The following is a 26,673-nucleotide window of genomic DNA, read 5'->3' as shown; positions in this document are numbered from 1 at the left end:
ATGTGTCTGTAGCGTCTTTGCGTCTAAAACAAAACATGGTATTTGTGTTCCCATGGCAAACTGTGCTTGTTTTTACAGCAAAGAGCAAAGTTTGTGTAACACAGCTTGAAATGAAACGGACAATATGTTATTTGTCGCTGTTGGTTCAGTTTTCTTCAGTGGAGGCATACAATTATTGTAAAAAAAAAAAAAAAAAAAGCTGGTACAACAAACTGGTTGTACAGTTAGTGTCTTTATTTCAAATAAACAGCATTTTTGCTCAGCATCACTTCTTTCTGTTGTTTTTCATCAATAGTAGTGGAATAAAAACACACAACATCAGGCTGCACTTTCTGCGAGTGCTCTTTCCAGAAAAAAGAAGAGAGGTAGCCAACGACTGTACATTCAGTAGATCAGACAGAAAAGTCATGGAAAAGGTTAGGAAGGCACAGGTATGTACATTCTGGAGAGACATGTTCAAGACATAAAACAATAGTGTGATAGAAAGGCATGGATGCTGTGTTCACTCATTAGTGTAGCTTAAATACAAACACAAGGCTGGTTGGTAAAGACTAACAGTCTATTATTCATTCGTTGATTATCATCAATCATTGATTATCATCAATCATTGATTATCTCTTAGTTTCATTTTATAAAGACAACACAAAATTACAGGGGATCAAACAATTTTTCATTATGATTACAAAAGTTTGCTTTACCTGCATAACATTTCAAAGTATGTGCACAAGCTGCAAATAGATACCATGGAAGAGAAACAGTTTCTACTGTGCAAATCAAGTTATGTACAGTACATAGTAGCTGCTTGCATTTTCTATTGCTGGTTTTCTAAAGAACACCTGTTTCATGGAATAGGCACAGCTGGAAAGGGAACAGGAGTGGAGGACCGGTTGACATTCAACTATTGTGGGAGAATTAGTCATTCAAAGTAATACATGCCAGCTTTTAAGCTGCAGAAGGAACATGAAAAATAAGACTTTAAAAAGGGAGGGAAAAGTCACTGTGCACTTGGATAAAGGACTTTAAGTTTGCCTCAGCTCATGAGGTCATAGTTAAATAGTTAAAGCCTGCAGACACGCTGTACAAGGTAATCCATCAATTTATTGCAATAGATTATATAAAAGAGAATTATTTTTATTACATGATGCATGAATTCAGAACAGTTTTTAAGGCTGTGTAAGTGATCGTGTGTCACACAGAAATAAGTTACTATGTTAAAGGTGAGAAAGGCCTGCTAATGGTTTTAAATAACAAATATTTCCTCTACATCATTGGTTAATTAAATAAAGCCAAACCCAAGTTTAACAAAAACGGTATACACATTGAGAAGATAAAAACATCTTTGCATAACCTTAAAAAGAAAAAAAAAAAAATCCAGTACCATAGTGTCAGAACAAATACATTCACCTGCTTGTGTATTGCTTGTTTTGAAGTAATCACCAAATCTTCCTCTGCTCACTCCAAACAACATGACTCTGAAGATAAGAAAAAGTGCTTTTGCTCTAAGACCTTTATAGATCTCTCAACACACAGTGACACCAGTACCATTGTGCTGAAGTGGGACGGTCCTCCCTCACACTGGCTTTGAGTTAAGTGACTGAAGGATTGTTGGTTTCTCCTCGATGACGCGGACCAGCAGGTTGTCGATGTACTCCTCCAGCTCTACGATCTTAGCGTCCTTCCTGGACAAGTCGGTCTGCTGCTTCACCACCATTGTGATCAGCTCCTCCTGTGTCAGTTGGGTGTACGGTCCGCTTTCTCCAGAGTCTCCAACCTAGGAATACAATAAGTATATCCTCATGAGAACATACAGGCGGGTGGAATTCAGTACATATCCATCTCTTCAGGCCTTTTTGTTAGTTTCAAAGGAAAATACTTAGGGGAGAGCTTTCTGTAGATGCTAGAAGACTTTTTATCTTTGAGAAAAAAGGCAAGAAAATGATTTCACCTCTTACCCTGACTTCATATTTCCATTAGCTATTCACAGCACAAAGACTTCTTTAAAGGACTGATTTTTGATTCACTGTGTGCAACTCAGGAAAAAAATGCTAAGTGGGAAAAAAATGTTGGTTGACCTTTTAAAGGGAACGTATTCTCTGCTCTTTTCAATGCCAGACACCAAATTCTGCTGACATTACTTTAGTCAGCTGACAAATAGACGAACGTACTCATTCACTCTGAAGCTGCCATCTGTGGCAGGAATTATTCAACAGCCAGATACAAAGGTTAAATCTGAGAGGGAAAATGTCCCTCATGAGAGAGGGTGGTAGGGAAATGTCACATTATGTGTCTCATAAATCATCTTATAAGAAAATATGAACAACGTGCTGTGATGTGGCATGTAAACAGGTCTTCTACCTGAATCTTCCCCGGTGTACCGTCACGAGCCCTCATCTCTTTCACAGCTGGGCTGCCGAAGGGATTCTGGCTGTCTGAGGAGCTCATGGGCTTCACGGGATGAGGCCTATAAGAAAAGAGCATACATCATCATAAAATTCTCAAAGGGAGCCCTACATGAACAGCAATATGCACAGACACCTTAAAGAGAATGATTATATATGTATGAGAAGCAGCAGAGAGACATAAAAACATTTTGTCTCCTGCTTGACAAATTTTCCAAGTTAGCCCACCGTGATCCAAAAGCCATGTTCAGAATACAACTCAAAAAGCAGGTTTCCAAGAAATCACAAGCTTCCAAAGAAGTCACACCCAGGGTTAATACCAACACCACCATCTACCTCCCGATTCAACAGCAGCCGCAGCCCTTTCTCCATATGCAAAGTCTACATAAACAGTCCACAAATGTATACTCTGTAAGCAGCCTGTTCAATCTCACCTGCGTGCAGACAAGGCTAGCCCACCTCCATTGCTATTCTGAGCACTGACAGGCTGAACCTCAGAGGGAGAGACCCACGCTCTCACTGGTGCTTTGCCCCCAGAGACACCTCCTGTCTGAGACGCTGGCTCCTCAATTACAACAGGGAGGGGGTGTGAGGAGGCTGGGTTAAAAGGTTCGTCTCCAAATGCATCCTCTCCCCTGTAATGAGAGCTCGGTGTTTTTACATCAGCTTGGAGCTTTGGTGTGACCGACTCATCCTTTGAAGAGAGGCCTCCATTCGCTGATGCGTTTGTTTCTTCTTTGTGTGTGGGGTCTTGCAGAGATTTAGACTTGTTGTCATCCAAATAAGATGTGGGCTGTGGAGGCTGTTTTCTTCTGCTGGAGTTCCTTCTCAGAAAAGCAGGACTGACGTCATCTTTTCCCCCTTTTGAACTGCTGCCATTTAAACTAGCGAATGGATCTGCTGGCTTTTCTTTTCTGAAAATGTTATCAAGATCCTCTGCTGTCATACCTTGATCTTCCAGTTTTGAGTCTTTTTTGACACTGCCTGCAAACAGATCTTCTTTGTTCTGCTTTGGCTGTGCCCATGGATCTTTGGAGAGAAGCTCAGCACTAGGAAATGGGTCAAATCCGACAAAGCTGTCCTTGGAGCTCCTGTCTGGTTGACCATCAAAGCTTCTTTGGACATCACTGCTCAGATGCTGGTCAAAAATTCTTGGTGCTAAATCAGGATCGTTTTGCCTTGTTGGGTCATTACCATTAGCTTTCTGTCTGGGTTTGGCTGTGGGTGGCTCTTTGTTAGCTACAACTTGGGTTTGTCTTTGATCATCTATTGGCGTTGAGTCTGTGTCTGTTTGGCTGGTTGGTCTGGTTGAATTCAATGCTGCAGCTGATGGGCGCAACACCCTCCTCCCATCATCTCGAGGCTTCACTGTGGGATTTTCTCTGCTTAAGACATCAGTGGTTGCAGGTCCTGGAAGTGGAGATGGACTGGATCTCACGGGAGGCTGGAGAGCAGTTTTCTGGCTTAGTCCTTGGTTGAAATCTGCGACAGATCGAGGGGGTGCAGGTGCCACGGACTTAGGGGGCGGTGGGGCTGCTACTTTTTTTGAAGACACAGGTTTGGTCTCCTGAGCATGTGGTTGATAATAAGTCAGAGCAGGACTCTCCTGTGTGTACGAAGACCTACGAAGGGATTCAGGTTCTTCTGGGCCATCTACACTCATCTCTGGGCCAATAAGTTCAGGTAAAGGGTCTCTGCTTCTCAGGTTGACCTCGGCAATTATGCTGTCCCATTTGGCATAGCCTTGCACTCCGTGTCTCCTTTGAGGGAAAAGGGTCTCATAATCAGGAAGTGGTAGAGGTGGTTTGTTTTCTAGCTGAGGCACGTCTACATCAACGTACGCAGGATTCTGGAGCTCTCTGACCGGATGGTGATTTCCTACAAGTGCTGGATGAGAGGGTGGCAGAGGGGCTCTTTTCTTCTTTTCCGCCATGGTGGATGAAGAAGATCCCACAGAGGACAAATCCTCTGAGCTGCCACAAGGAGAGCTGGATGGGCTTTTACTTAAATTGGATTGAGCCAAAGACAAGTGGAGGTTGGACAAACTGTTTGATGCGGCACTAGAGGGGGGCTCTAGGGGGGTTGGGGACTGACTGGGGGATTGGGAGTCAGCGGGTTCAGACTCCACAGACTGAGTCGATCTGCCAGAGAGTGAAAACAGATGCCTATAGATCAGTATGACCATCATCTGAGGTCATTTCCATCAATGCACAACCCATCACCAATTAACTTGAATCACATATGTCATCATAAACTGTTAAAATCATAGCTACAACATAAAACATGGAGGCTTTAACTTGTACCTAACTTCACAACTAAAACAAACCTGAACTTCTTAAAGCTGGATTAACATCAACCTAAAGAGGACACATCCTAAAATCACATGTGCGACAGTTACTGGCTCTAAATTTAGCTTTGGTCCGCCCACATGTGACTCTCAAACGTGACACGATGACAAGGTTACATTCCTGCTTAAATGCTTTAACATCTTAATTATTAAATTATCATCAAATCAAAATGTAAGAAATATGAAAATAAAAAGATGAATTGATTTTAAACACCTGATCTGCTTTTTTTCAACAATCTTGAAAATCACAGACTGTAACATCAGTGACAACAGTAAGTACAAGCCTCTTACCATTATGATGCAAACACAAGAAAAAAGTCAAAATTAATGATTAAAAAATCCCCAAAACCAATGCCGATCACCAAAGAAGTCCTCAAGGAAAGAAACAACACAGCACAGTCACTCCTTATGAGCCCTGCTCAGCACACGACCTGTTCCACAACATCCTCGCAAGCATAAGCCCCACCCAGACTCCCGTCTGCACAGGCGCCAAACCGGTCTGACCGGACCATCAATGACCGTTGTGTTGAATTTGAAGTTTTTGTAATTCGAGGCTGTCACATGTTGGTGTCAGAATGAACAGAAACAGGAGAGAAAGTTGTAAAATTCCAAAGTTTCAGTTTCAGCAGACACGGTGGAAGGTGACACCCAATGAGGAGCATCTCTTGAACATCTTGTGTGTCTCGTGCCTTTTGTTTGTACACGGATGACACAGAAAACAAAGAGCAACCCTTTCCTCTGCATTTTCTGTAAAGCCTGTTTTTGATACGCAGACACGGAGTGCAGTTTCTCCTCTAAACCCATAGTGGGCAGCAGGCAAATTACAGCCAAGCAAGTCTAAAAACAGTGTGCAAATAGTTTTAGACTACAGCAGTGAATTATTCAGTAAGTGTGGAGCAAATGTTGTGAGAGTGATAATTAAAGGAGAAGAAACCCACCTTGGTTTGACTGCAGACACTTTAGCACTGCGGTTGAGGAAGCCCACAGCAGAGGGGGGTTGTGGGTTAAAGCTGGATTTCTGCTGATCAGCTGGGCTTTCATTGCTGCTGCCTCGTGGATCTGAGCGGAGGGAGATGTCCTCAAACGGGTTAGAGGAACGGTGGGAGGCTGTTAGATCAGGCTCCTTTGAGTTGGACAGAGGGGTTGGTGGCAGCTCCTCTTTGATGGCTACTGGAGCTTCCTCCTTCTTCTCCTCCTTCTTTTTGATGATTCCAAACAGAGAGGACAGTCGGTCGCTCATGGAGGCTTCTTCCTGACGTTTCTGCTCCTCAGCTTTACGTCGCTCTTCCTCAAACCGCTGTCTTTCTGTGGCTTCGCGCATTTTGAGCTCTTCCTCTTGTTTTCTCCTCTCTTCCTCTTCCTCTTGTTTCTTCCGCCTGGCTTCATCCTCGAGGAAGCGCCTCTTCCTCTCCTGTTCTTCCTTTATTCTCTGCTCTTCTTCTTCCTGAAGTCTCTTGGCAGCTGCCCTGTACTTCTCCTCTTCCTCCTGCCTTTTTGCCTCTGCTATGCGCTTTTCCTCTGCCTGTCTCCTCTCCTCCTCCTCTAGATGGTGCTGTTGCTCCAACATTGACCTGTCTGTGGACTCTACCAGTGGAGAAGGAACTGGAACACTCCTAAAGGTGTCTACGGAGACCTCAGAGCTGTGTTTGCGGACGTCCTCCACAGATCCTGGGCCTGAGCTGTTCAGACTGAGAGTAGATCCACTCTTTGACTCTTCCTCTGTGTAAACATGGCTGCCGTTGATGCACAGGTTGTTCAGGTCACTGTTGCTCTGTTTGTTGCGACCCAGTAAGGAGAAAGGACCCTGTGAGACCTTGCTGTCAGAGCTGCCAGATCGCTTGTGTCCCAGGAATTTGAATTTCTTTTTTCCTGAGGGAGGAGAAACAGTGAAGCATATCAAAATTGTTGTCATGCAAAACACCATTATTTAACCTGTACAGTGCTGCGAAGGAAACACAGAACTGTAAACATACAATGCACGCAGAGCAGAGTGCCTGGTGTGAGGGGGGGTAAAGTTACCTTCAGGAGAGTCTACATTCAGCCCAGATGAGCGGCTGCCAGTGAGAGATGAATTCTTCTCTGGAAGAGCCCCCAGCGTGGACATGGACTGTGAGATGTTGCGCTGCAGGTTTGATTTGGGTCCAAAGAGTGTTTTCAGCTTTGATTTCTTTTTGGTTCCCGGGAACTGATTGAGTGACTGTGCATCCGGCTCTCCTTCACTGTCGGTGAGGACCTGGCTGACCGAGGGAACAATAGCTGAAGCAGAGTCAGAGAAGCCATCCTTTTTCTTCCCTCGGACTTTGTCCTTCAGTTTGGAGATGCGGGAGCGTGGTTTGTCCTGCATAGAGAGGTCAAACATGCTGGCTGACATGTTGTTTCTCATAAATACGATGTCCAGCAGCACCTCTCCCCGCGCCTTGTCCTCTTTTCCAGTTTTGTCAACCAGCTTGTACCAACTGCAAATAAAAGAAAACATGATCCAGATGATTAAGTTATTTTCTTTAGAGGGAAGTCATTCATATAATTTTATTGAGATTTCTTGTACGTTACACCTTAGAGTTTTATATTAATACCATTTTTTGGATAAACTGTCTTCAATATACCAAGTAGAGATATCAAACTGCTACCATTTCCTTCTCCTGTGAAAGTTAAACCCTTAATACTTAACTTTTTCTGATCTGCTTTATTTTAAGAGCAGAATAGTGAAAAACTTTTATATTTTTGACAACATACAGACAAGCGAAAAATTGATTATGTGTAGAGCATAGAACAAAATGTCATAATTTATTTGTGATAAGGACCCTTCTGTTTTCCTGGGGCCACTTTGACCCCATGGAAACCCTTTGCCATCCAAAAACAGAGTATTCCCTTTTGTATATGAGGTCTATTGACCCTAAACGCAAAAAGGGGGAAAATAAATCATGGTAATGAGTTGGACTGAAATAAGACTTAAGGTGTAAAACAGGAATGATTTTTTTTTTTTTTACTGTCACCAGATGGGGTGGTTTTGACCCCAGGGGACACAAGGTGTATGACACGCAGGAGGACAATAATGAGGATTAAGTTGAAGATATACAATTTCCTTTTGCTCAAATGCGATTTAAGAGTTTTGCAGAAAAAAAAAACTTCCAAAATCAAATGCAATTTACATCTGCATGTTTCATCCTTTACTGTAAAAACTAATCCAAAATCATGCAAATAAAGTGTCTGATCTGTTTTCCACATTTCTTTGGTGCCACAAGACCCTCAAGATCAGAGCAGCAGGTCAAGTTAGGACTTCCAGAAATGTCTGCACATAGGTAGTCTAATTTTCAACCAATCAGTCAAATGGTGCAGAGGTCACTGGTCTCCTGCACCATTATTTTGGGGGTTGAGGTCCTAAAAGTTTGGGAACTTCTGCATAAGGGGGGTAAACATTAAAATGCAAAAAGTGTCAAAAAGAAAACATGAACCTTCTTTCTTTCCTCTCACAAGTATTAGCAGCATAACTGTTAGATTATACATTATCATGATTTGAATATCTTTTGAGGTCAAACAGTCTGGCTAACTGAGAGAGCGATACAAAGACATCACTGTTAGCTTTGTTTAACTGATGACCTTTACCCCCTAGTTTGTAGTACTCCTTCAATGAATGCATTTTTCAATAAATTAAAAAGAAAATTGAAATTTATGTAGAGATTGTCATAGAATGACGACTGATCCAGCAGGCCCTTCAATTCAAACTGAAGTCAGGGTCCACACAAAGTTAACTTTTAACTGCTACATGATAATAACCAAGTCCTATTTATATCTTGGAGTTTTTGGGGTTAGCCCTACCATGTTAATAAAGAGTTACACAGTGGGTGGGGTTACCTACAAGTTTAATATTAAAAAAACAACTACATGCTACACAGAATTCCTGTATAATAGTCTGTAATGGCTCTGACTGTAAATACTCAGCCCTGTTAATAGTCTGTCTTGTTAAACCTGAGACTGACAGGTGTCATTAACCAGCACACAGCTTGTTCCAGTTCCTGTTTGGAGCTCTGCGACCGCAGATAAACCCAAACAATCACAGCTTTGTTTGGCTGCCCCCTCATGTCCTCTCTGTCGAACAGGATCAGCTCTTATTGTCTGCAAGGGAAAAGTGGGAGTGTTCTGGAGAGTCCTTTCTAAAACCAAAGCCAAAACAGCCAATTAGAGCCATTACATGCAGACGCTTCCTGCTTGAACTAAAGCCTTGCTATTATTAGCAGGACTAATACTGCAGCAGAAGTGCCCATTATGACAAGCTTTTCCCCTTTTGAACTCTTTTGTTCCCCCGGCAGAGCTCTACAACTGTTCCACTTACTCATTTTTCAGACACACTGAGGTGACCAGGGTTCACTTTTTCAGGCCCTGTTCAGACAGCACAACACTTACTGTAGCATCTAAAGAACACCACTGCTACCAAAACAAAACTGACACACCTCAGGATCAAGTACTGACACTGACAACACTTGTCTCCAAATAGTAACACTTAGTCACACATTATAATGACACAAAACAACATGAGGGTGGGTGGATCTGCAAAACATATTCCTCTCTATTATTCTTTTTGTACTAAGTGTTGTTTACTCACCTCCAAACAAAGTTCCACTGTGACAGAAACAGATCCACTCTTCACTTACATGTGACATGAGAGAATATGTCACAGAAATGCTTCAAGTGCAAAATGAGCAAAATATTTCTGTTAAATCTATGTACATTAGGGACACAGATATGAATACAACTTTGCAAGTTCACCCTGTGATTTTCTGCAGAATTTGATCACTATAACACATAACAACTGCAATTCCCAAAGGGATTCATCCTCTCACGAGAATCTCCTGCTGATATTTCCAGAGATCCAACATTCCTGTGCCAAGCAAGGGCTTCCATTCATGTGACAAGTGACTGTCATAAAATTCCCACCTCTGTGAAGAAAGAATCCTCTAATAGGATTGAGGAATGGACAGTGAGGTGGAAAAAAACGTGACATCATCTTGGGATGGGATGTAAATCACTTCTGTGGCTAGAAAGGAGCCGTGAAGCCTTAAATCAGCCCTGCACAAGGCTCGCAAAAAGACACAAACACACACTGTACGTGTACCGTCCTGGTTGGAGGAATAAGTGTTTGATGTGCCTAAGGAATTTTAGGATCTTGATGAATGCGAATTAGTTTTTAAAGCTTAATAATCACACAGATAAACATAAACACTACTACTTCTTTGGATAGTGATTAAGTTTTTAAGTTACAATATAGATGTGGCCACTGAATGCATCACCGTTTCAAAACATCTACAGACACCGACTTAGTTTTCTAAATGTGAGAAGTTTTGTAAGAGTAATTCTGTGTTGAGAAATATGTGCAATGAGCTTTAGAAAAATCTGCGTTAATTTCATATCAAAGCATTTTGTGGCATTAAATCATGGCTCTACAAAAGCAAAGTCTAATATTTTAGAACCAATCTGAGACACAGTAATGATATCTGGCTCTGACTTTTAACACCAAACATACTGTGTCATTAACCTGTCTGTTATCTACACTGAAGTGTACTTTCGTTAACCATAAGAGAGTCCCACACAGCGCAGACATGCAGACAGACTCTCTAGAGGATAACAAGTCAGGAAAAGAAGCATGGGAGTGAACCAACATTCCTCAAACACTTTCAAACATTCGGGAGGATCTGTTCACCGTGATGTAATGAGAGCTAGTCTGGGCCTAATTCAAACATTCCTCATTTCCCTCCCTAAAGCCAGCCATGCCTGCCAAGTCAAACAATCACTAACTTAAGGCTGAGCTCAACAACACAGACATCAACCCTTATAAGACACAAAGACAACGCTGGTTCTTCTTGTCTTGCAGCTCACTTAACTGCACAAAGACAAAGCATTTGAACAGAATGCGTTCAGGGTGTACACGTTGTGTTCTGTTGGTGCAGAATTAAAGAGCCGTGCCCTGCTGTCATTGGTCCTGCTGGGCAGGTTCCCTCAGTTAACCGTCAAGGGCACTCCTCTAGTCTCAGGTGTAATGATTAACGAGTGAGTGTGTATTTATCCTGAGAGGAAGACAGAATATGTGAAAGCAGCTATGTGCTGTGAAGTATTCACCGTCCACAAAACCCACTCACTCAGAAGTGGTACTCGTTTTTTTACAGCTTTTTCAAAGATTTTCAAGAACCATTGATGCAAAATATGAAAGAGAGAGAAAAAAGAGACAGAGGGTGTTATGATGGCAGCTATCCAGTGTCAGTTTCATGGCTGGGCTTTTTGTTTACAAAATATAATGGCTCAGGTATCTCGACACACTGAGTCTTACTCACGCTGGCTTAACAGCTGGAACTAAAGACTGTAACCAAATATGCAGGCCTAAAAAAGGCTTTTCCTAATATTTATACAGTAGAGTCAGAGTATATTTTTAAGGCTCATGTAAAATGTTTAAGGAGGATCTTTGGGCTTTCAAATGTCACCAATGGTTTCAGGAAACTGAGACATTGAAGAAAGTTAATTTTAAAATTTTCTGTCATTTTTAGACTAAACAGATATCTTCAAATAAGCAGTAAATTGATCAGTTATAAGAGAAATATTTTCCTAGCAACCATACAAATAGTCCACAACAGGTAAAGCACTTAGAAATTCCTCTTTTAAAGTTTGCACTCCAATAAAACTCTTATAACCACTTCAGTGTTAATTAAAAACAAGGATTTCTTTAATAGTAAATAGTCTATAGGTACTCTTATAAAATGTCTGTTTCACTCTGACAGTAAATTGTCTCTATTGTGTTGAGCTGGGAAATAAACTCAGATTCATCTTAAAGCAGCTTTTCTGAGTAAGAGCAACAGCAGAGCCCCCTTTCAGCAGGAAAACAAAGTTCTCAATGTCACAGCTTGCATCAGCTCCTCTAGCCTCCAGGATTGTTATCCAATACCCCACGCTTGAATGCCGCAACAGCAACATCCAATACCCAGCCTGATAACTGGGTCCTGAAGGGGGCAGAGGGAGGAGGAGGCCGGGGGACAATAAGGAGGGAGCTGGCATTCAGGAGTGGATAAGAGAATGAAAGGAATGAACTTTGCCATTAAAAAGTACAGTAAAAATGTCCTGAGCAAACACAAGATAACATTTCAGATATGATGGGGCAATAAAGAAGTTAATGAGGTCATACTGAGCTTTTCAGGCTGCGTGGAGCAAGCCCTGAGAAGGTCATTTTTTTAAAAAGGCCACTTTAGGACATTTTTACCAGTAGAGGAAAACAGTTCTTTAAGCTTTATTTATTCTAAAAATCCTACTTACATAAGAGGGTGTGTAAACACAGATAGAATTCTACTTCAGTGTTTTATTTTGGTGCTTGGTACACCGCGTCACACCCATTCTACTCAAAACCAACACATGTCACTGTGACTCATTAAACACAGCTGGGTGTGACGGCAGACATGTTGTAGTCCATTATACACTGGATTAACATCACCAATGTGGGAAAATAATTCATCAATAGGCATCAGCTCCAAAGCTGGTAGAGACACAGTGTTGTTGTTGTTTTAATGAAGTTAAGGTGTGAGTCCTGTGCTAAGGTTGAGACAACTCATCCAATAGTGTGAGATAAGTCTGTTTTCCCACAATCCTCAAAGTTTCTGTTTTTCGTCTCTGACGCTGATAAAAAGAAGGGAGTGGAAGAGATTCTAGCTCTGTGTGAACATTTCAAGGTTAATAGCTTCTTTTTTTCACTTCCCTTTAGTGGCTTATCTAAAATACTCTGTGTTGAGGTAAGCTATTTACACAAAGATTAGCTGAAAAGAATGTGTGATTCATTTGTGTAAACATGAATTTTAGTCACATGTTAACCTCACTTCTAACAACTAATTTAATGAAGATTGATTTAAGGACTGATTGAAAACTTTTCAGAGTTTGGATGCAGGGATTTCTTTTTAACTATATTGTGTATGACCTGACTGAATACAGTTACACAAAAAAAAAATCTATATTGAAGGCACTGTTGTTGCTGAGTTTAAGTTGAGGTCATAGGTCAATCATGGTAAAGACATTACAGTTAGTGTATAGACATTACACAAGGGATCCAATCCACCATTTAAAAAAAAAATCCAGATTGTATATGTAATAACTTTTAGAACAGGTAAATAAGAAAGTTTCCTCTAAGCTAATTTTTGTCCTAAGGTGTTTTAAAAGTTTTACATGTAAAGTGAACTTTAAGTCACTGTGACTTAGAGTGTAAGGTAGTTCAACCTGAAATATAAACTTTACCAAAGAGTTGAGATACTTCAACAATTTGAAGATATACTTTCTCTGTCAGTGACAGTGACATGAATCTAACGGGCAGTTCTCAAGCAGGGGTTCACAGCCATCAACACCCAGGTGTGCTGAGGAGGGTCAAACAGGTTTCACCATAATAATGCAGCTCAAAGTCACACATTTAGGTGAGTGATGCTGGACTGATGCTGAGCATGTGGGAGACATGTTTTCATCCTCTTAAAGTTTACAGATGCTTCCAAGCAGTATTGAATCATAATTCAAGACTGTGAAGAAACTCAGATATATGATGCTAAACTCTGGCCTGAGTTAGAGTGGATGTAAAGTCCAACATATAACCTCAAAGAGGAAAAGACTGAACTCGCAGCATTCTGCAAAACACCCTGTGGGTGCTCTGAGTGATTCTGAATGTGGCCTACATATCGGTGTACTTACTCTGTCTTTTTGCGGGATTTGTCCCCATGTAGGTCCAGTAGGTTCACCACAGCCTGACCCAGAAACTTATCAAGCCCCACATGAGCCCGGTGCATCACTATGATATACAGGGTACAGCGTTCAGCGTTTCCTGGGTGGAAGAGTGGCAGGTCAAAGGAAGCCTCCTCTTTCCACACAGGAGCCACACATTTCTCAGCCACGGAGGTCGAGAACTTGTCTTTGGCCATTTGTATGATGGCGTAGGCGTCGTTGGTGCCATTCTTGCCCTTTGCGCGGAGGTTACGAGCCTGATGAACCGTTACCTGGACACTCGTAGGAAACCACTGCTGGCTCTGATTAGCCAGAGACATGGCGAAAGTCCGTAAAGCGTACCCAAAAGTTTACCCTAGTTGTCGCTATCAAACAGCTGACTGTGTTTCGGCTTTTGGTTAACCTCTCTCTTGTTTTTGTCCTTCTCCGGCGGCCTCTGCGGTTGGTGGTTCAGACTACCTTGTCCGACTTCTGTTCAGGAAGCTCAGGTTGATGTCGTAATGCTTCTCCCTCCTCTTCGTTACGATGACTTCAGGCCTCTATCAACACTTAAAATAGGATTCAACTCGGAAAAAAATAACGAAGCGACTTCTAGCCCTATAAACCGACCAAAATAAAGGTACGTTGAGACAAAGTCCTTTGAAGAGCTTCAGAAGATTCCCATTGCCTTGGCTCCGCTTAGTAAAACAATTTACTTCCCTGATGTTTCCAGTTCCAACCCATACTCTACATAGCGCTCTGTGATTGGCTCAAATCTCTGTCAGTTAAAAAACACTGCTCATTGATTGGACAGTGAAAGGGAAGGCGTTGAGCTGGTGTGGACCGTTAAGCAGCACTGACAGTCACTGGTCAGGAATCAGTTTACCGGGGCAAAAGTCACTGAAGGCATAGATGAGATAATAATCAATGCTAAACTGGGGTCAGTGGTGCTCTATTGGCCTTAACTAGAAACCGAAATTTCATCTCATTCATCCTCTGTGTGGAGTCACAAGTTGCAAAACACTTTAGGTTCCCTAAAAGTGTATTTAACTCAAGTAAAGATATGATTTAAAATAATATCGCACCAATGCATGAAGCTGATATTCCAGAAGTAAATATCTCATGAGATGTTGTATCAAGTACTCTAAATAAACCATGACTTCAGATAGAGGCAGATGAAAATATGTTAAGTGCATGTAAGAATGCTGAATGTCTAAGTGAACATGACCCCCATCATATAATTCATTTGAAACTTGTTATATTAGTAGTTGGTTAATACTGAGGTCTGGTTCACAACAGTTTCATATTCAGATGCTTTCATGGGTGTGTAGGCTTGTGTGATATGAAACACGTACAATTCAATGTGAAAATTTCAAATACTTAAGTATTTGAAATTTTGTTCATAGCCAGAAATGTAAATCATTTCAAAAGCACATAGCAGGGGAAGGGTTTTTGGTTCACATTAGAGCAGTTTTAAACAGTTTGTAAATTATTTTTTAAATGTCTTTAAATGTCATTGGGATCGCACCAACATCTGAATTCTATAAATAAACCCCTGGTTTCTCAAATTACAATTAAGATGAAGCTGGATTTCCTCTGAGAACAGTACCATCATTGGATATATGAAGCCCCTGATCATAACAATCTTGAAATTCACTTATGATGAAGAAAGGTATATCTCAGTGTTTATATTTCTTTTCAATTAGAAGTTCCATAGATTATGGAGAACTGTTCATAAATCTTTTCAGTTTTACATCCTAAATACACAATATTTGGAGCATTTCAAGAAGCCCAAACAGTGCCCACAGGAAACATCAGCTGCTGGCACAACAGACTGAAGGTATTAAAAAAGCACAGAGTTACAGTACACAGTTTGTATTTCTCTGGGTTTCATCAAGACTTCCTCTTGAAGAACAATGGAAAGAGCCATGACAATGAACTGCAAACACAATTTCCTGTTAACGTTATTTCCTAAATTGCATGTGTATATAATTGTCCATAAAAGGAAGTCTGATCTCTATGGCTATGGATGGAATGATAATGAAAGCAGAATTTGTATTATTTGTCTTAAACAAAATAATTAACATCAAATAAATTTTTGAGAGAGGGTTTCATGCTGTTAAGTCAGTATTGTTGAAATGAGTTTATTCTTGTTACCTGTGGCTTTTATTTGACTTGCAACATTTTTGAGATCCCTAAAAAGACCCATCAGTTCCACCATCAACCAGGAGGGGGGAGTAATTTGCAAGGACTGGATCAAATGACTGCTTGGTTGTTTTTGTCTCTTTTGTCATTCTTACATTCTTTCTTAACTTGTTTGATGAAATGGGTTCTTTCAGTGCCATGCAGAAAACATAAAAACTGATTCACTGATCACTTGTGTTTCCACAAGTCTCACATAGCTTCTTTAATCCACTCTGGGCTTTGTACAGCCACAATGAAGTAAAAACACTCCAAATGTATTTGCATACATGTGACAAATACACACACAAACACAAACACACACACACACACACACACACACACACACACACACACACACACACACACACACACACACACACACACACACACACACACACACACACACACACACACACAAAGGACACACCCACACATACACAGAACAAACAAAAGCAAACATCAGCACACTCAAACAATTACATAAGGCAAATTTAAAGGTGGAAAGTTGTCTACAGGGTAACTGCATAAAGTTGAACTCTTCAAATGGACCATCTCACTTACCATTTCAAGCTATGGTTGATATGCATAGAAACAAAACTGCTAATACAAAAGTAAAGCTTTCAACAGACATCCAAAATCAACCTCATATGCTTATTCAGAGATATATTGTACATTTTTTTGCAAAATGAATAAAATAAATGAGTATCTAGTGTTTGAAAATGACAATAAAAAACCTGCCTTGTTATTTTTTTTCACATCAAGCTTTTACAATGTCACAGAGGCAAAAGTACCACTTTAGGGTCCTGGATGCCTCCACGATTTTACATCTTAAATTATTTAATTATAATAATCAAGAAACCATTACGACATAACCCAGTCATTTAAAGAGTCCATTAAGGTCATGCATAGAAGTTCACATATAAGTATGGGTTACACTGTGGTTTCACTTTTCCACAAACCACTCTTCATCCCAACAGAGCTCTGTGATTGGTCTGTGCCACTCATGTCCTGCTCCAGCTCCAGCACAGACTTTTTCAAGGTGCCGTTTGGGGCTGCAGCCCCTGGCACAGTGGTGGTTACACTGTTCAAAGGGTAAGAGCAGCGCTTTGTTTCTCGCTCTGCTGCAGCTGCAAGTTTCAAATTGTCTCTGCTTGCACATCGTCTCTGAGCACCGTGCATGGCCGCTCTGCTGGCCATAGAGGGCAGCAGCGGGAAAGGTTTGCGGCTCCCACTGCTGCCCCCATCACTACCCTCAGAGGGGCTTGTTGCCACTGATTCCCCAACACGCTTCCCATTGGTCAGCGGGCTGGTCTGGGTCTCTGAAAGGCTGTGGTGTATGCTACCATTTTCACTTGTGGCCTGTTTGTAAACAGCATGTGAAGAACTGAGGTGGTCTAAGCCAGAGGGTCCCAAAGCTCCCAGGCTGCCCCCTCCCCCTGCAGTTCTCAGAGCTTTAAGTCGATAGTGACCCCTGCCCTCACCTCGATGGTGATACTGGCCACTCCCTTGTTTAGTTCTGCTCCCCACTTTTCGCCTCTGGGGGTGCACAGGGGCTGCAGAGTTAATGGTGGGTAAGACATTGTTTGTCGGCTTGGGGATGTTGTTGTCTGTACTGGTGCTGGTGTTGTTGCCTGCAGAAGGACGGGTTGTGTTGTTTGGATTGTCTTGTGACACCTGCAGAAGATTGGTGAGCTTGCAGGGCCCGGGACCCACACTGCTGATTCCACTTGGTGTGGACGATGACCGAGCTGACGAGGAGTTATGAGATTCAGCAGGTGGATGGCAGTTAATAAAAAGCTGTGATCCCTGCTCAGAGGTCTGCACTCCACTCCCAGTGGTGCAGGTGTGTGTGTAGGTAGACATAGGTTGGGAGGGATGATAACCCGGACAACATGCGAGCCATGACGCTTGCACATCCAGACGTCTGAAGCAGTGATGCACCACAAGAAACACCCCCAGAACTGTAGCAGCTATCCCATACAGACAGCTGAACAACAAGCTGGTGCGTCCTGTCAGCCACATCGCCATAGCTCCACAACACCACAGAACCACAAACAGGAAGTGAGTTGCTACCAGCACCAAGAACTGCGTCTTTAGGGAGTACTGGTCCTCTGGGGCAACAACAGGATTTATGGGCCCCACCACTGAGTCTGTGGAGAGGAGGCTGGTGCTTCCTGCCAGCGCAGGCTGGCTTTCAGTCACAGGGGTGGACAGGGTGGTTCCTGTGCATTCTTTGGCTACCCTGTGCCTCAGGCGGATCCCTGTGCACAGGAAATAGATCCAGGTCACCAACACCACCAGGCCAGCAGGGACAAAGAAAGACCCTAGACTGGGGCGCCACAACAGCCAGCAGCTGCAAGAAGCAGAAAAAAAGTCAGAGTCAGAGCAAAACAAGGGGGTGTCTGTGAATTGGACTTATCAACTTATCACACAGAGGTATTCACTTCACCAAACAAAGACAAAGTCAAGAGTTCAGATGGTTGAAGACTTAAAGAGGAGGTACTCACTAAGGGCTGTTGTCTCCGTAGTTGTTGACATTGACAGCTGCAGTGATCCCACAAATGATAAGAGGAACTCCACCAGCTATCAGATAAAACCTTGAAAAACAAAAGAAACATGGTAAACACATTTCCCAGCAGCAGATTTAAAAAGAAAAGAAACTCTTCTTTGTTCTACATGATGGTGTTTGACCTTTGGCTCCAGTGATGTTTTTTTTTAAAAAGTGCACGGAGGTGTTATTTTCCTCTTTGGGTTTGTATGTCTCTCAGTCTGTCTACAATCTGTGAGATCCTTCACTCCCTTAGCAGGAAGAGTGTTACAAGGGTCAGTACGGGCTCCAGAAGTCTGATTTATTGCCTACTCAGCCTTCCCATGAGGCCGAGTAGGCAACAAAGGGATGGTGAGGAGGCCAGTGAGGTCAGCAGCACAGTGTATGACCACAGCTTCAGAATCACAGGAGCAGGGGGAGGAAAAATAGAAGGGGAAGATTTGGAAAGACAGTGCCCCCCTTCAACTACCCTGCTCAGATTTATGATGACCCCCCCTGCCTCTGCTATATTGGTTTCATACATTCCTTGCCTCCTTCTTTCTTGGTCCATACTGGCTTGCAGCATTTTTGTGCCTCAACGCAATACTCTGTCATGTCCCTCCAAGTTTTCCTTTATAACAGAGGGACTTTGGTGGTGGGGCACAATGGCCCACTTTGATGCCGTGCAGTCTGGGTGGTCACGCAGAAGAACACCCACATCTGTCCGCAACATATTTCAGATTGACAGCTAACAACAATCTCCCAGTGCAGAAGTGAGAGAAGGTGTGTTGTGCTCACTGACCTGAGCATAGGTCGCTGAGTAGGAGGAGCAGGAGGCTCTCCTTCAGTTTGCCGCGGCGTTCTCCACACAGCCTCTTTGTAGAGGACCCTGGCACTGACTCCGATCCACAGCAGGGTTGACAGAGAGGAGTAATGCAGGGCGATGCCCACCTGTCACATGGTGCACTTTGATTAGACCGCAGGTTTATACTCCACACATCAACATGAGCACATGGTGTGGGATAAGGACTTACAGCTTGGCAAACCACTGGGTAGCTGGTTAAGCTTATGCCTCCTGCATAGATGGCGGTTGTCATGGCAATGTGGAAGCAGGTATTCAGTAAAGTGTGCCAGCTCTTTCTTGATATATGAATGGTGCTGCAGAGGGCACAGAGCAACACAATGAGGGATGAAACAGGTATAGAAAGGTGCTGCAAAAAGCCCCTTTGTGCACTTCCACTTCAGTACCTGTGATGCAGTATGTGCGTGATGATGATGGTGAAGAGGCAGAGGAGGAGCAGTGCAGTGCTGGCATACACCACCGGGTGGAGCACCCTCACAGAGATGGGTGAAGAGTTGGGGAAGTCTGGCACCTCCTAGAAAAGAAAAACAGAGACCTTGGTCAACCTTTTAGATCCTTGATGGCTTTTTAGACGATGAGTTTAATGGGAAAGCTGTCAAACCTGCAGCACAGCATAGTTGCTGAGCAGAGAGCAGCGCATGGTTGAGGTGCTGCTGTCACTGTGGACCAGCTGACAGCCCTCCTGGCTCCAGCTTCCCTGTTTCTCCAGCGCTTTCAGGCTCCACTGGGCGGCCACAGCATCAGAACCGGGGGACAAGTGGCGCAGCGACACCCAGATGGGCTCAGAGTGGTTCCACATACTACAGCCATCTGTCACAAACAGTGGGAGGATTTCAAGAAATGCTCTACTAAATACTGTGACTAAAATGTTTACTGTGCATCTAATTGAAAAATATGTCATGGTTCTGTTTTCTACATTCTCTGTTTGTACCATGGGCTTTAACACTGCATGCCAAGGTTCTGCAACTCACAGTGTTTCTATGTTCAGTTAAATGTTGCTCAAAGAAAACACATAATGTACAGTCTTTCAGACTTTTACTTCAAATGAAAAATTCTTAAGACTCAATGATTCCTGCTGCTGGTAGGAAAACTGTCTTCTTAGTTATTTGTACTGAGGCATTTCTTCAACAAGGACAAGTACAACAAAAAGCCCCAGGTGTGCTACTCGTCCTTCTAGGCCCATTACAGAACATTTTTCAGAGGTGAGAGACCGAGGTTTTACAATCAGACCTGAGATCATTCCTTACCAAGGCCAACAAAGATGACAGGAGTGTTAACGCTGCGTCTGCGTGAGTGCTCTCCGCTATTGCTTGAGTTCCCTAACAGAGGGAAGAAGCTGCCGGTTCTGAAGGCTACAAACTGCAGCTTACAGTCTGCAGGAGCATCAGGAGGGAACAGAGTCACTGGGAGGGTCACTGAAGCCAGGGCGACTGAATTCTGTAGAAAAACAGACACATAAGGAAAAACCCAGAAATGTGTTTCTGTTGAGACAGAGATGATGGGGCTGCTCATGTCTTACCTTTAGAGGGAAGCTGTTGAGGGAGGTGTTATGAGAGCCGGTGCTGCAGCGAAACCGGAGCTGCTGCTCATGAGCGGGCTCTGCCATTTCTGCCCCCATGCTGCTTGATGAAACATCCCGACGCTGATAGGCAGTGCAGGTTATGCCTGTGAAGTGGGCAGGGCGAATAAAGTGGGCTTCCATCACTATGTTCCTCGACACCTGTGTGATTAAATACAGGCGACATTCAAACATTAGTTCATTTCCAAAAAGAAAACTACCCTTTAAGTCGTAGATCTGCTACAATACAAAGTCCACCTAAATCTACAACATCATATAAATAACTACATCATTCTTTTCATTGGGTTAGGGAACAACAGAAAAAGATGTTAACAAACACAGATCAAGTCAATAGTTTGTACCATTGAGAAGTCCTGAGCATGACTATGTAGCTGAGGCCAGGCCAGGGTCTCTAGAGAGTAAACTATTGAGCTGCAAGCCCTCTTCTCTCTTTGTGCCAGGGCAAGGAGCTGATCATCCACCTGCATCAAGTTACTGCCCATCTCCACCAACACCTCTGACAGCTTGAATAAAAACACACAAAACTCAGAGTGAAGGCAGGAGAAAACACCATACACACTGTTTTTAAATGTTTACTCTTCTCTGTCTCACCTCTCTCAGCTGCTTGACATATTCCATAAACTTCTCCATCATTTGGGCCACATACAACACGTCCACTGAGTCAGTGAAGCCTGCAGCCTCCAGGGTGTATGTGCGCACCTGATGTGCCAGAGTCACAGCATTGGACACGTTGATCGGCCTCTGGAGAGCAAAAGCAAAAATCAATGAAGGGGAAGGTGTGATCCTGATAAAACTACACACTAGTGCTGCAAGATTATCGCATTCGCAATGTCAGCACATGCAATTACGTAATCGCAAAAGAGGTGCGATTGTGCAATTATTTTTAAAAAATGAGCGTGTTTGTGTGAGTGATGTGTGTGTCTGTGTGTGTGTGTGTGTGACTGAGTAAGAGAGCGAGCGTGAGATGACTAATCAGTCACTGTTTCAACTGGTCATGTGACTACCTGCCCCCCTGGTACAGCAGTTTAATCAGACAAGATGGAGCACAAAAAAGTAAGTGAGGCGCTCAAGGCGAAAAGAAACTCTACCTCTGTTATTTGGTGTTATTTTGGTCACCGGTTGAATGACACAGCAAAAAGATGTAATTTTCAAAACGTGCAAAGCAAAAGTGGCATAAATGTGCTATTTTGAATACAAACAAAACAGTACTGTTGTGCTGTACATTGTTGTTAGTAAACAGTAAGTTTGGATATTTTGAGAATTATTACACAATTAAAATCCTCAGTAATCCATCTCTGCTTTTTTCTTGATTTTTTCCATGATAACCAAGCAAGTCTGTAGACTCATGACACAACTTTTTTTTAATTAAATCGCAAGCACAATCGCAATCGCAATATTGTCCACCTAATCGCCAATCACACCTTTTCCCCAAATCGTGCAGCACTACTACACACACAATTAAACATGAGGAAAGATTGTGGTGTTGTTTTTACCAGGATGAAAGTGTGCAGGACCCGGGTGATGCCATTAGTGTAGTGACAGTCTGAATAGTTAGCTTCCCGCCACTTTCCATTTTCATCACAGAGTCTGGAGGCCTTTTTCTGCTCAATACCTCCCTCCATAGACACAGAAGAGTATCGCATCTGTAGGCAGTACTGATGAGAGGTGATCCCTGCCAAAGTCCTCGGCCACCTGAGGATTCAAAAACTGAATGAGAAGAGGACTATTTGCATCTTCAGGTCTCAATCATACTCACTTAAACCGATACCAACCTGAACTCCCCACGATTGTTGACAACTTTATCCTCTGGACAGAAGGAGGCGTTGTTCTCCAGCACCAGTATTTCAACACTGCGAGAGATGTTGCCCCGCCCTGTGGAAACCACACACTCCCACTCTCCTCTGGCCTCCGCGCGTACGTTGAACAGCATAAGCTCACTGGAAAGAGAGAGCAGAGACATTCATTAAAACACAAAACCAACACCTACTCAAATGTGAGTGTGAAGCAGTTGAATATTCGTCTTAATGTTTATAAATGATAAATAAAAGGTTTGATTGCCATCATGTACCTGGTAATAAAAGTGCAGTCATGCAACACATTGCTCTCCAGCTGGACACCCATCTCAGGGTCAGAGGTCACCAACTGACCATTGTGACGCCAGTGTAATGTGGTGATCTTGTCCACCATGGCGGCGGTGCAGTGGAAAGGCAGGCGGTCGCCTTTAAACACCACCTGACGCTGCGATGGAAGCAGTGACAGGGTGTGCAGCTCTAGAGGACCATCTGAGCAGCATGGCGAAGGAAAGGGCACAGATGAGAAAAGTCATGATGAGTTATTACTCCTCCACACTCATTACTCAACCTCAGCTGAATATTTCCACAGAAGCTCTTATGAGTCTGCAGCTTCAGAGCAGATTAAATGCAGGCAGAAGCAAATTGGTAAATTCAACCCACAGGATAACTCGTCAGCATAACTCCATGACACTTTTAGAAGCATGTTTCTGCCTAGCTGCTTTTTTGGATCTGTTTCGGCACTGCTGGTTTACTGAATCTCGGAAATATGAATGATTCTGAACACGGTAATGAGTGCACTGTCTTTGTCATCCACAAGTCAACGGTCTCTGCAACAAAGCGGTGAACCGCCTCATTCATGTGTCCCATTCTCGCACAGTTCTCACCACAGCTCAGCTGGCTCTCCCTCAGTCCTCGCAGGGGTTTTCCCTTCAGGCTTCTTGGATAGGCACACAGAGTTTCCTCTCCTAACCGGGCAGAAGTGCTGCGGAAGAAACCAGGAACCCACCGGAGGCCGCAGTCACACGACAGGTATTCAGAGTTGAAGTTCCTGTGGAGAAAGATGGCCTTTAATTACGTGAGAAAAGACTTACAGATCCCACTAATACTGTCAATATTTTTTTCACTCATAAAAAAAGAGTACTGTAATTTGCAAGAACAAGCAGTTCTCCAAAAGAATGAACTTTTGTTGGTTTAAAATTGTTTTTAAACAGTTCAGACTACTGATTTATGATAGCCTGTGTTTAAATATGTGTTTCATCTCCATGCACCACAAAGATGAATGTGTCCTAATTCAAATAAATACTCCTCAAATAAATTCTCAATGCTTATTTAGCTTTCTTGACCGTTATTGTGAAACACAGTTAGTAACCAGAGGTATAAATAAACAGGAGCAGAAAAGAAATGTTATCTTTGTCTTGAATATTTATTGTTTTATTCAGATATGGAATGGTATGCTGAGCCAGTGTGTGGAGTCGGAGCGCCGACTGTGTCCAATACTCACACGAGCTTGAGAGACGGCAGCTCCTGAAACACCCCTGGATCCAGGGTGGATATGATGTTGCCAGAGAGGTTTCTAGCAGCACACAATGTCCAAAAAAAGTTAACTTAATAGCTTTCCCACTTATTGTGAAATGTACAAAACTTGGTACACCTATTTATCTTTTTCTTACAGTTTCGTGAGGTTGGTCAACCCCTGGAACATGTCAGCAGTCAGGCAGCCAATGCGGTTGTTGGAGAGGTCACTGAAAGGGAAAAAAACAAAGGAATGTGATGGATATTTCTGAAACAAGAGAACCCATTTCTGTTTCAAGTAGTGATATCATTACTCTTTCAGTGCCCGTGTTGTTTTTGGGAAACCACTCAGCGTCCAACATTCAGGATAAACTGGACCAAATCTCTTGTACATGATAAACTAGTGATAAAGGTTTTTCTTTGTCTTCCTTGTTTTCCGTGAAGGAAAGCCTAGATAGTTAAACATCTAAATAAGCATGACCACAGTCCCCAACACTTTCCCTTATCTCTCCTCAATGGGACGCCAGTGAAGGTTTTATCAGCAAAGGGGTAAACACAGGGCCCCTGTTCTGCCGTCCACCTCTGAGTGTGATGTATAGCCGCAGCCAGAGAGGGATCTGCTCTGTTGCTCCTCTGACATTACCCAGCAGAGAGCCGTCCAGAGCATGTGTTTATCTCCCCCTGTTTGTTTTGAGAAGCCCCAGACCTCGCAGGGAAAACACAAGAAGGGGGAGGAGGGATGGGGAGTCACGCGGGGCAGCACAGACGACTAAGTCTGACCCACGCCACAACCAGACGTCAGAGTCCGAAAACACAATGAGCCAGCAGCAAGTGGCTGCAAACAGCCGTCCTGTCACATCCAGCGTCGGTGAGCAGCCTCTGCCTGGCCCTGAGGTTTCACCAGTGGTGGAGCGGAGCCCGAAAGATGACATCTCAAGGCTCCCGCAAAGATCGGCATAAACACTGCTCTCTTAAAGGAGGCCTTTATTGTCCCAGAAACACCAGGAGCTCAATATAACATCTAACATGAGCAGCCAAAACAGAATCCTCTCAAGATAAATGTGAAAGGATGTGCTGCTGGTCTGTTCACATAGCTGCTAGGGCAAACCACCCTGGATCCATCATTTATTCTCAGACCACAATACAAAATTCACTATTTCCATGCTTGGCTTTATTAATATGTTTGCTGCTGTTAACACCAAAAGAATGTGGTTCATGCTAATGTCTACTTACAGTTTCCGAAGCTCAGACAGGCCCTGGAAGGCTCCGGGCATGATGGTGCTGATTAAGTTGTGCTTGAGGTCCCTGTGGAGACAGAAACTATTAGGTCAATGAGAAAATAATGTCCACATGTCTTAGGTAAATAGTCTTACATTTTCAGACACAGGGTTGTTTGTTTCCACTTATAGAGAGTAAGAAGAGAATGTTATTCCTGACTTCATCTTTTTTTTAAATAATTGTTGCTAAGCTAACATTAAGCTAACATAGCTTACCCACCAGCCCTGCTCTGATAAAACTAACATAATGAAACGAACTGAACAATGTTTTTTAAAGGTAGAGACTGCAGGATTTCCTTAAAAAAAATTCAACTTTTATATAAATAATCCTGCTCAATCATCTCCTACGGGCCGCTCCTTGTGTGTCAGTGTCTGTGTCTGCTCCAACCCCCTCCTCTGCCTGTATGTTGATGTTCTGGTTGTGTTGGGACGTTTCTGAGCGGACAGTAAGCGTGGTTTCTTTAGCCATCACAGCGCGCCCAGTGCGCAAGTGACTTTGCATGTTGATGATTGCGAGTGGAAGCTTATTAGAGCAGCTACAGTAAACAGGCTAAGATTATCCCTAAACGAGAGTGAAGCTTGGCTTGATTTTCACTCACTTTCAGGAACTTGGAGAGCACAAGGGACGAAGAGTGATGCGAGTTGGCTTTCTGCTAACCAGGTATGTGTCAAATACCAGTGATAAGCTTGTGCTAACATGTCAAATCTGGTGCTTGGCTCTTGAGTTTACCACATAGAAATGCAATGCTACAGGGGGTTGCTTGGCTAGTGAACGTGTTCACACAGTTGGAGGCTGTGGCCGGTGGCACTGATCCAAGGAGGAGGAGCCCAGTTTAAATGTTGTGTTGGCAGATAAGTAGCAGAAAATTCCTGCAGACCCTACCTTTCAGTTTACTGATAAGCAAATTACACTTTGAAGGATTAGTCTGCAGTAGAGATTGAGTTGTTTCTCTCAGGGATGATACCGATAACAAATATTAGTTGTAGGCCGATAACCAATATTTGGAGCTGATATTCATTTGAAGTAAAAGTAAAACAGGGTATATGCTGAAATCCTGAGGTTAAATTCAATACCTTTTTAGGACTTTTTAAAAAACCTTTCAAAGAGTCTTCAGACCTTACTGCAACTTTAAGCTGCTATTAGCAACCGATCTTTGATGATTGTAGTTTTCATTTTAATATAAATTAGATAAGCTGAGAAGGAATAAAGCTTGAAAGTATAAATGAAACTAAAGGCAGGTTAATTGACATTCCCGTTACCACAACAAGTAACAGTTATTTAAGGCCAACTTGCATAAAATGCATATGGATGGCAACTAAACTACTGTACGAACTGAGTTTGTTGTCACATTAGCCTACGGATATGTTGGGCTGCTAGCGCTACGTATAGCCCGCGCCTCACAAAATTACAACTTTGCTTGTTGTCACGTCTCAAACAACAGTGCTACATAACTGTATTGATGAATACCTTATCTCATCGCGTA

The 26,673-nt window shown here is 42.9% G+C and overlaps 2 protein-coding genes across 4 annotated transcripts in view; both read right to left on the bottom strand.

Moving 5' to 3' along the window:
• Window positions 1-217: 217 nt before the first annotated feature.
• On the bottom strand, window positions 218-14,182 carry rab11fip1a (RAB11 family interacting protein 1 (class I) a). 2 transcript variants are annotated; one of them, XM_074670974.1, is made up of 6 exons: window positions 13,447-14,182; window positions 6,766-7,202; window positions 5,685-6,615; window positions 2,834-4,540; window positions 2,356-2,461; window positions 218-1,771 (listed from the first exon to the last, which is right to left on the bottom strand). In XM_074670974.1, the coding sequence occupies exons 1-6, from the start codon at window positions 13,794-13,796 to the stop codon at window positions 1,571-1,573; spliced, it is 3,732 nt and encodes a 1,243-aa protein (XP_074527075.1). In that variant the 5' UTR covers window positions 13,797-14,182; the 3' UTR covers window positions 218-1,570. The 2 variants fall into 2 exon arrangements, with proteins under 2 accessions (XP_074527075.1, XP_074527074.1); XM_074670973.1 differs by lacking the exon at window positions 2,834-4,540.
• Window positions 14,183-15,549: 1,367 nt separating this feature from the next.
• Window positions 15,550-26,673, bottom strand: part of adgra2 (adhesion G protein-coupled receptor A2) — a 53,127-nt gene continuing 42,003 nt past the window's right edge. For both annotated transcript variants that reach the window (XM_074671231.1, XM_074671233.1), the window contains exons 3-19: window positions 25,146-25,217; window positions 24,071-24,142; window positions 23,902-23,973; window positions 23,285-23,448; window positions 22,676-22,889; window positions 22,380-22,544; window positions 22,101-22,299; window positions 21,199-21,348; window positions 20,949-21,110; window positions 20,548-20,748; window positions 20,276-20,465; window positions 19,630-19,838; window positions 19,415-19,542; window positions 19,201-19,324; window positions 18,969-19,117; window positions 18,147-18,236; window positions 15,550-17,992 (exon numbers count right to left, since the gene is read on the bottom strand). In XM_074671231.1, coding sequence (XP_074527332.1) covers window positions 16,570-17,992; window positions 18,147-18,236; window positions 18,969-19,117; window positions 19,201-19,324; window positions 19,415-19,542; window positions 19,630-19,838; window positions 20,276-20,465; window positions 20,548-20,748; window positions 20,949-21,110; window positions 21,199-21,348; window positions 22,101-22,299; window positions 22,380-22,544; window positions 22,676-22,889; window positions 23,285-23,448; window positions 23,902-23,973; window positions 24,071-24,142; window positions 25,146-25,217 — 3,784 coding nt within the window. In that variant the 3' untranslated portion in view covers window positions 15,550-16,569. The remainder of the gene's footprint in view (window positions 17,993-18,146; window positions 18,237-18,968; window positions 19,118-19,200; window positions 19,325-19,414; window positions 19,543-19,629; window positions 19,839-20,275; window positions 20,466-20,547; window positions 20,749-20,948; window positions 21,111-21,198; window positions 21,349-22,100; window positions 22,300-22,379; window positions 22,545-22,675; window positions 22,890-23,284; window positions 23,449-23,901; window positions 23,974-24,070; window positions 24,143-25,145; window positions 25,218-26,673) is intronic.

The sequence above is a fragment of the Halichoeres trimaculatus genome, unplaced genomic scaffold (assembly GCF_033239565.1).
Source record: "Halichoeres trimaculatus isolate MK-OKI-2021-1 unplaced genomic scaffold, fHalTri1.1 fHalTri1_scaffold_5, whole genome shotgun sequence".
Classification (NCBI taxonomy): Eukaryota; Metazoa; Chordata; class Actinopteri; order Labriformes; family Labridae; genus Halichoeres; species Halichoeres trimaculatus.
This window is presented reverse-complemented; position numbering and strand designations above follow the sequence as displayed.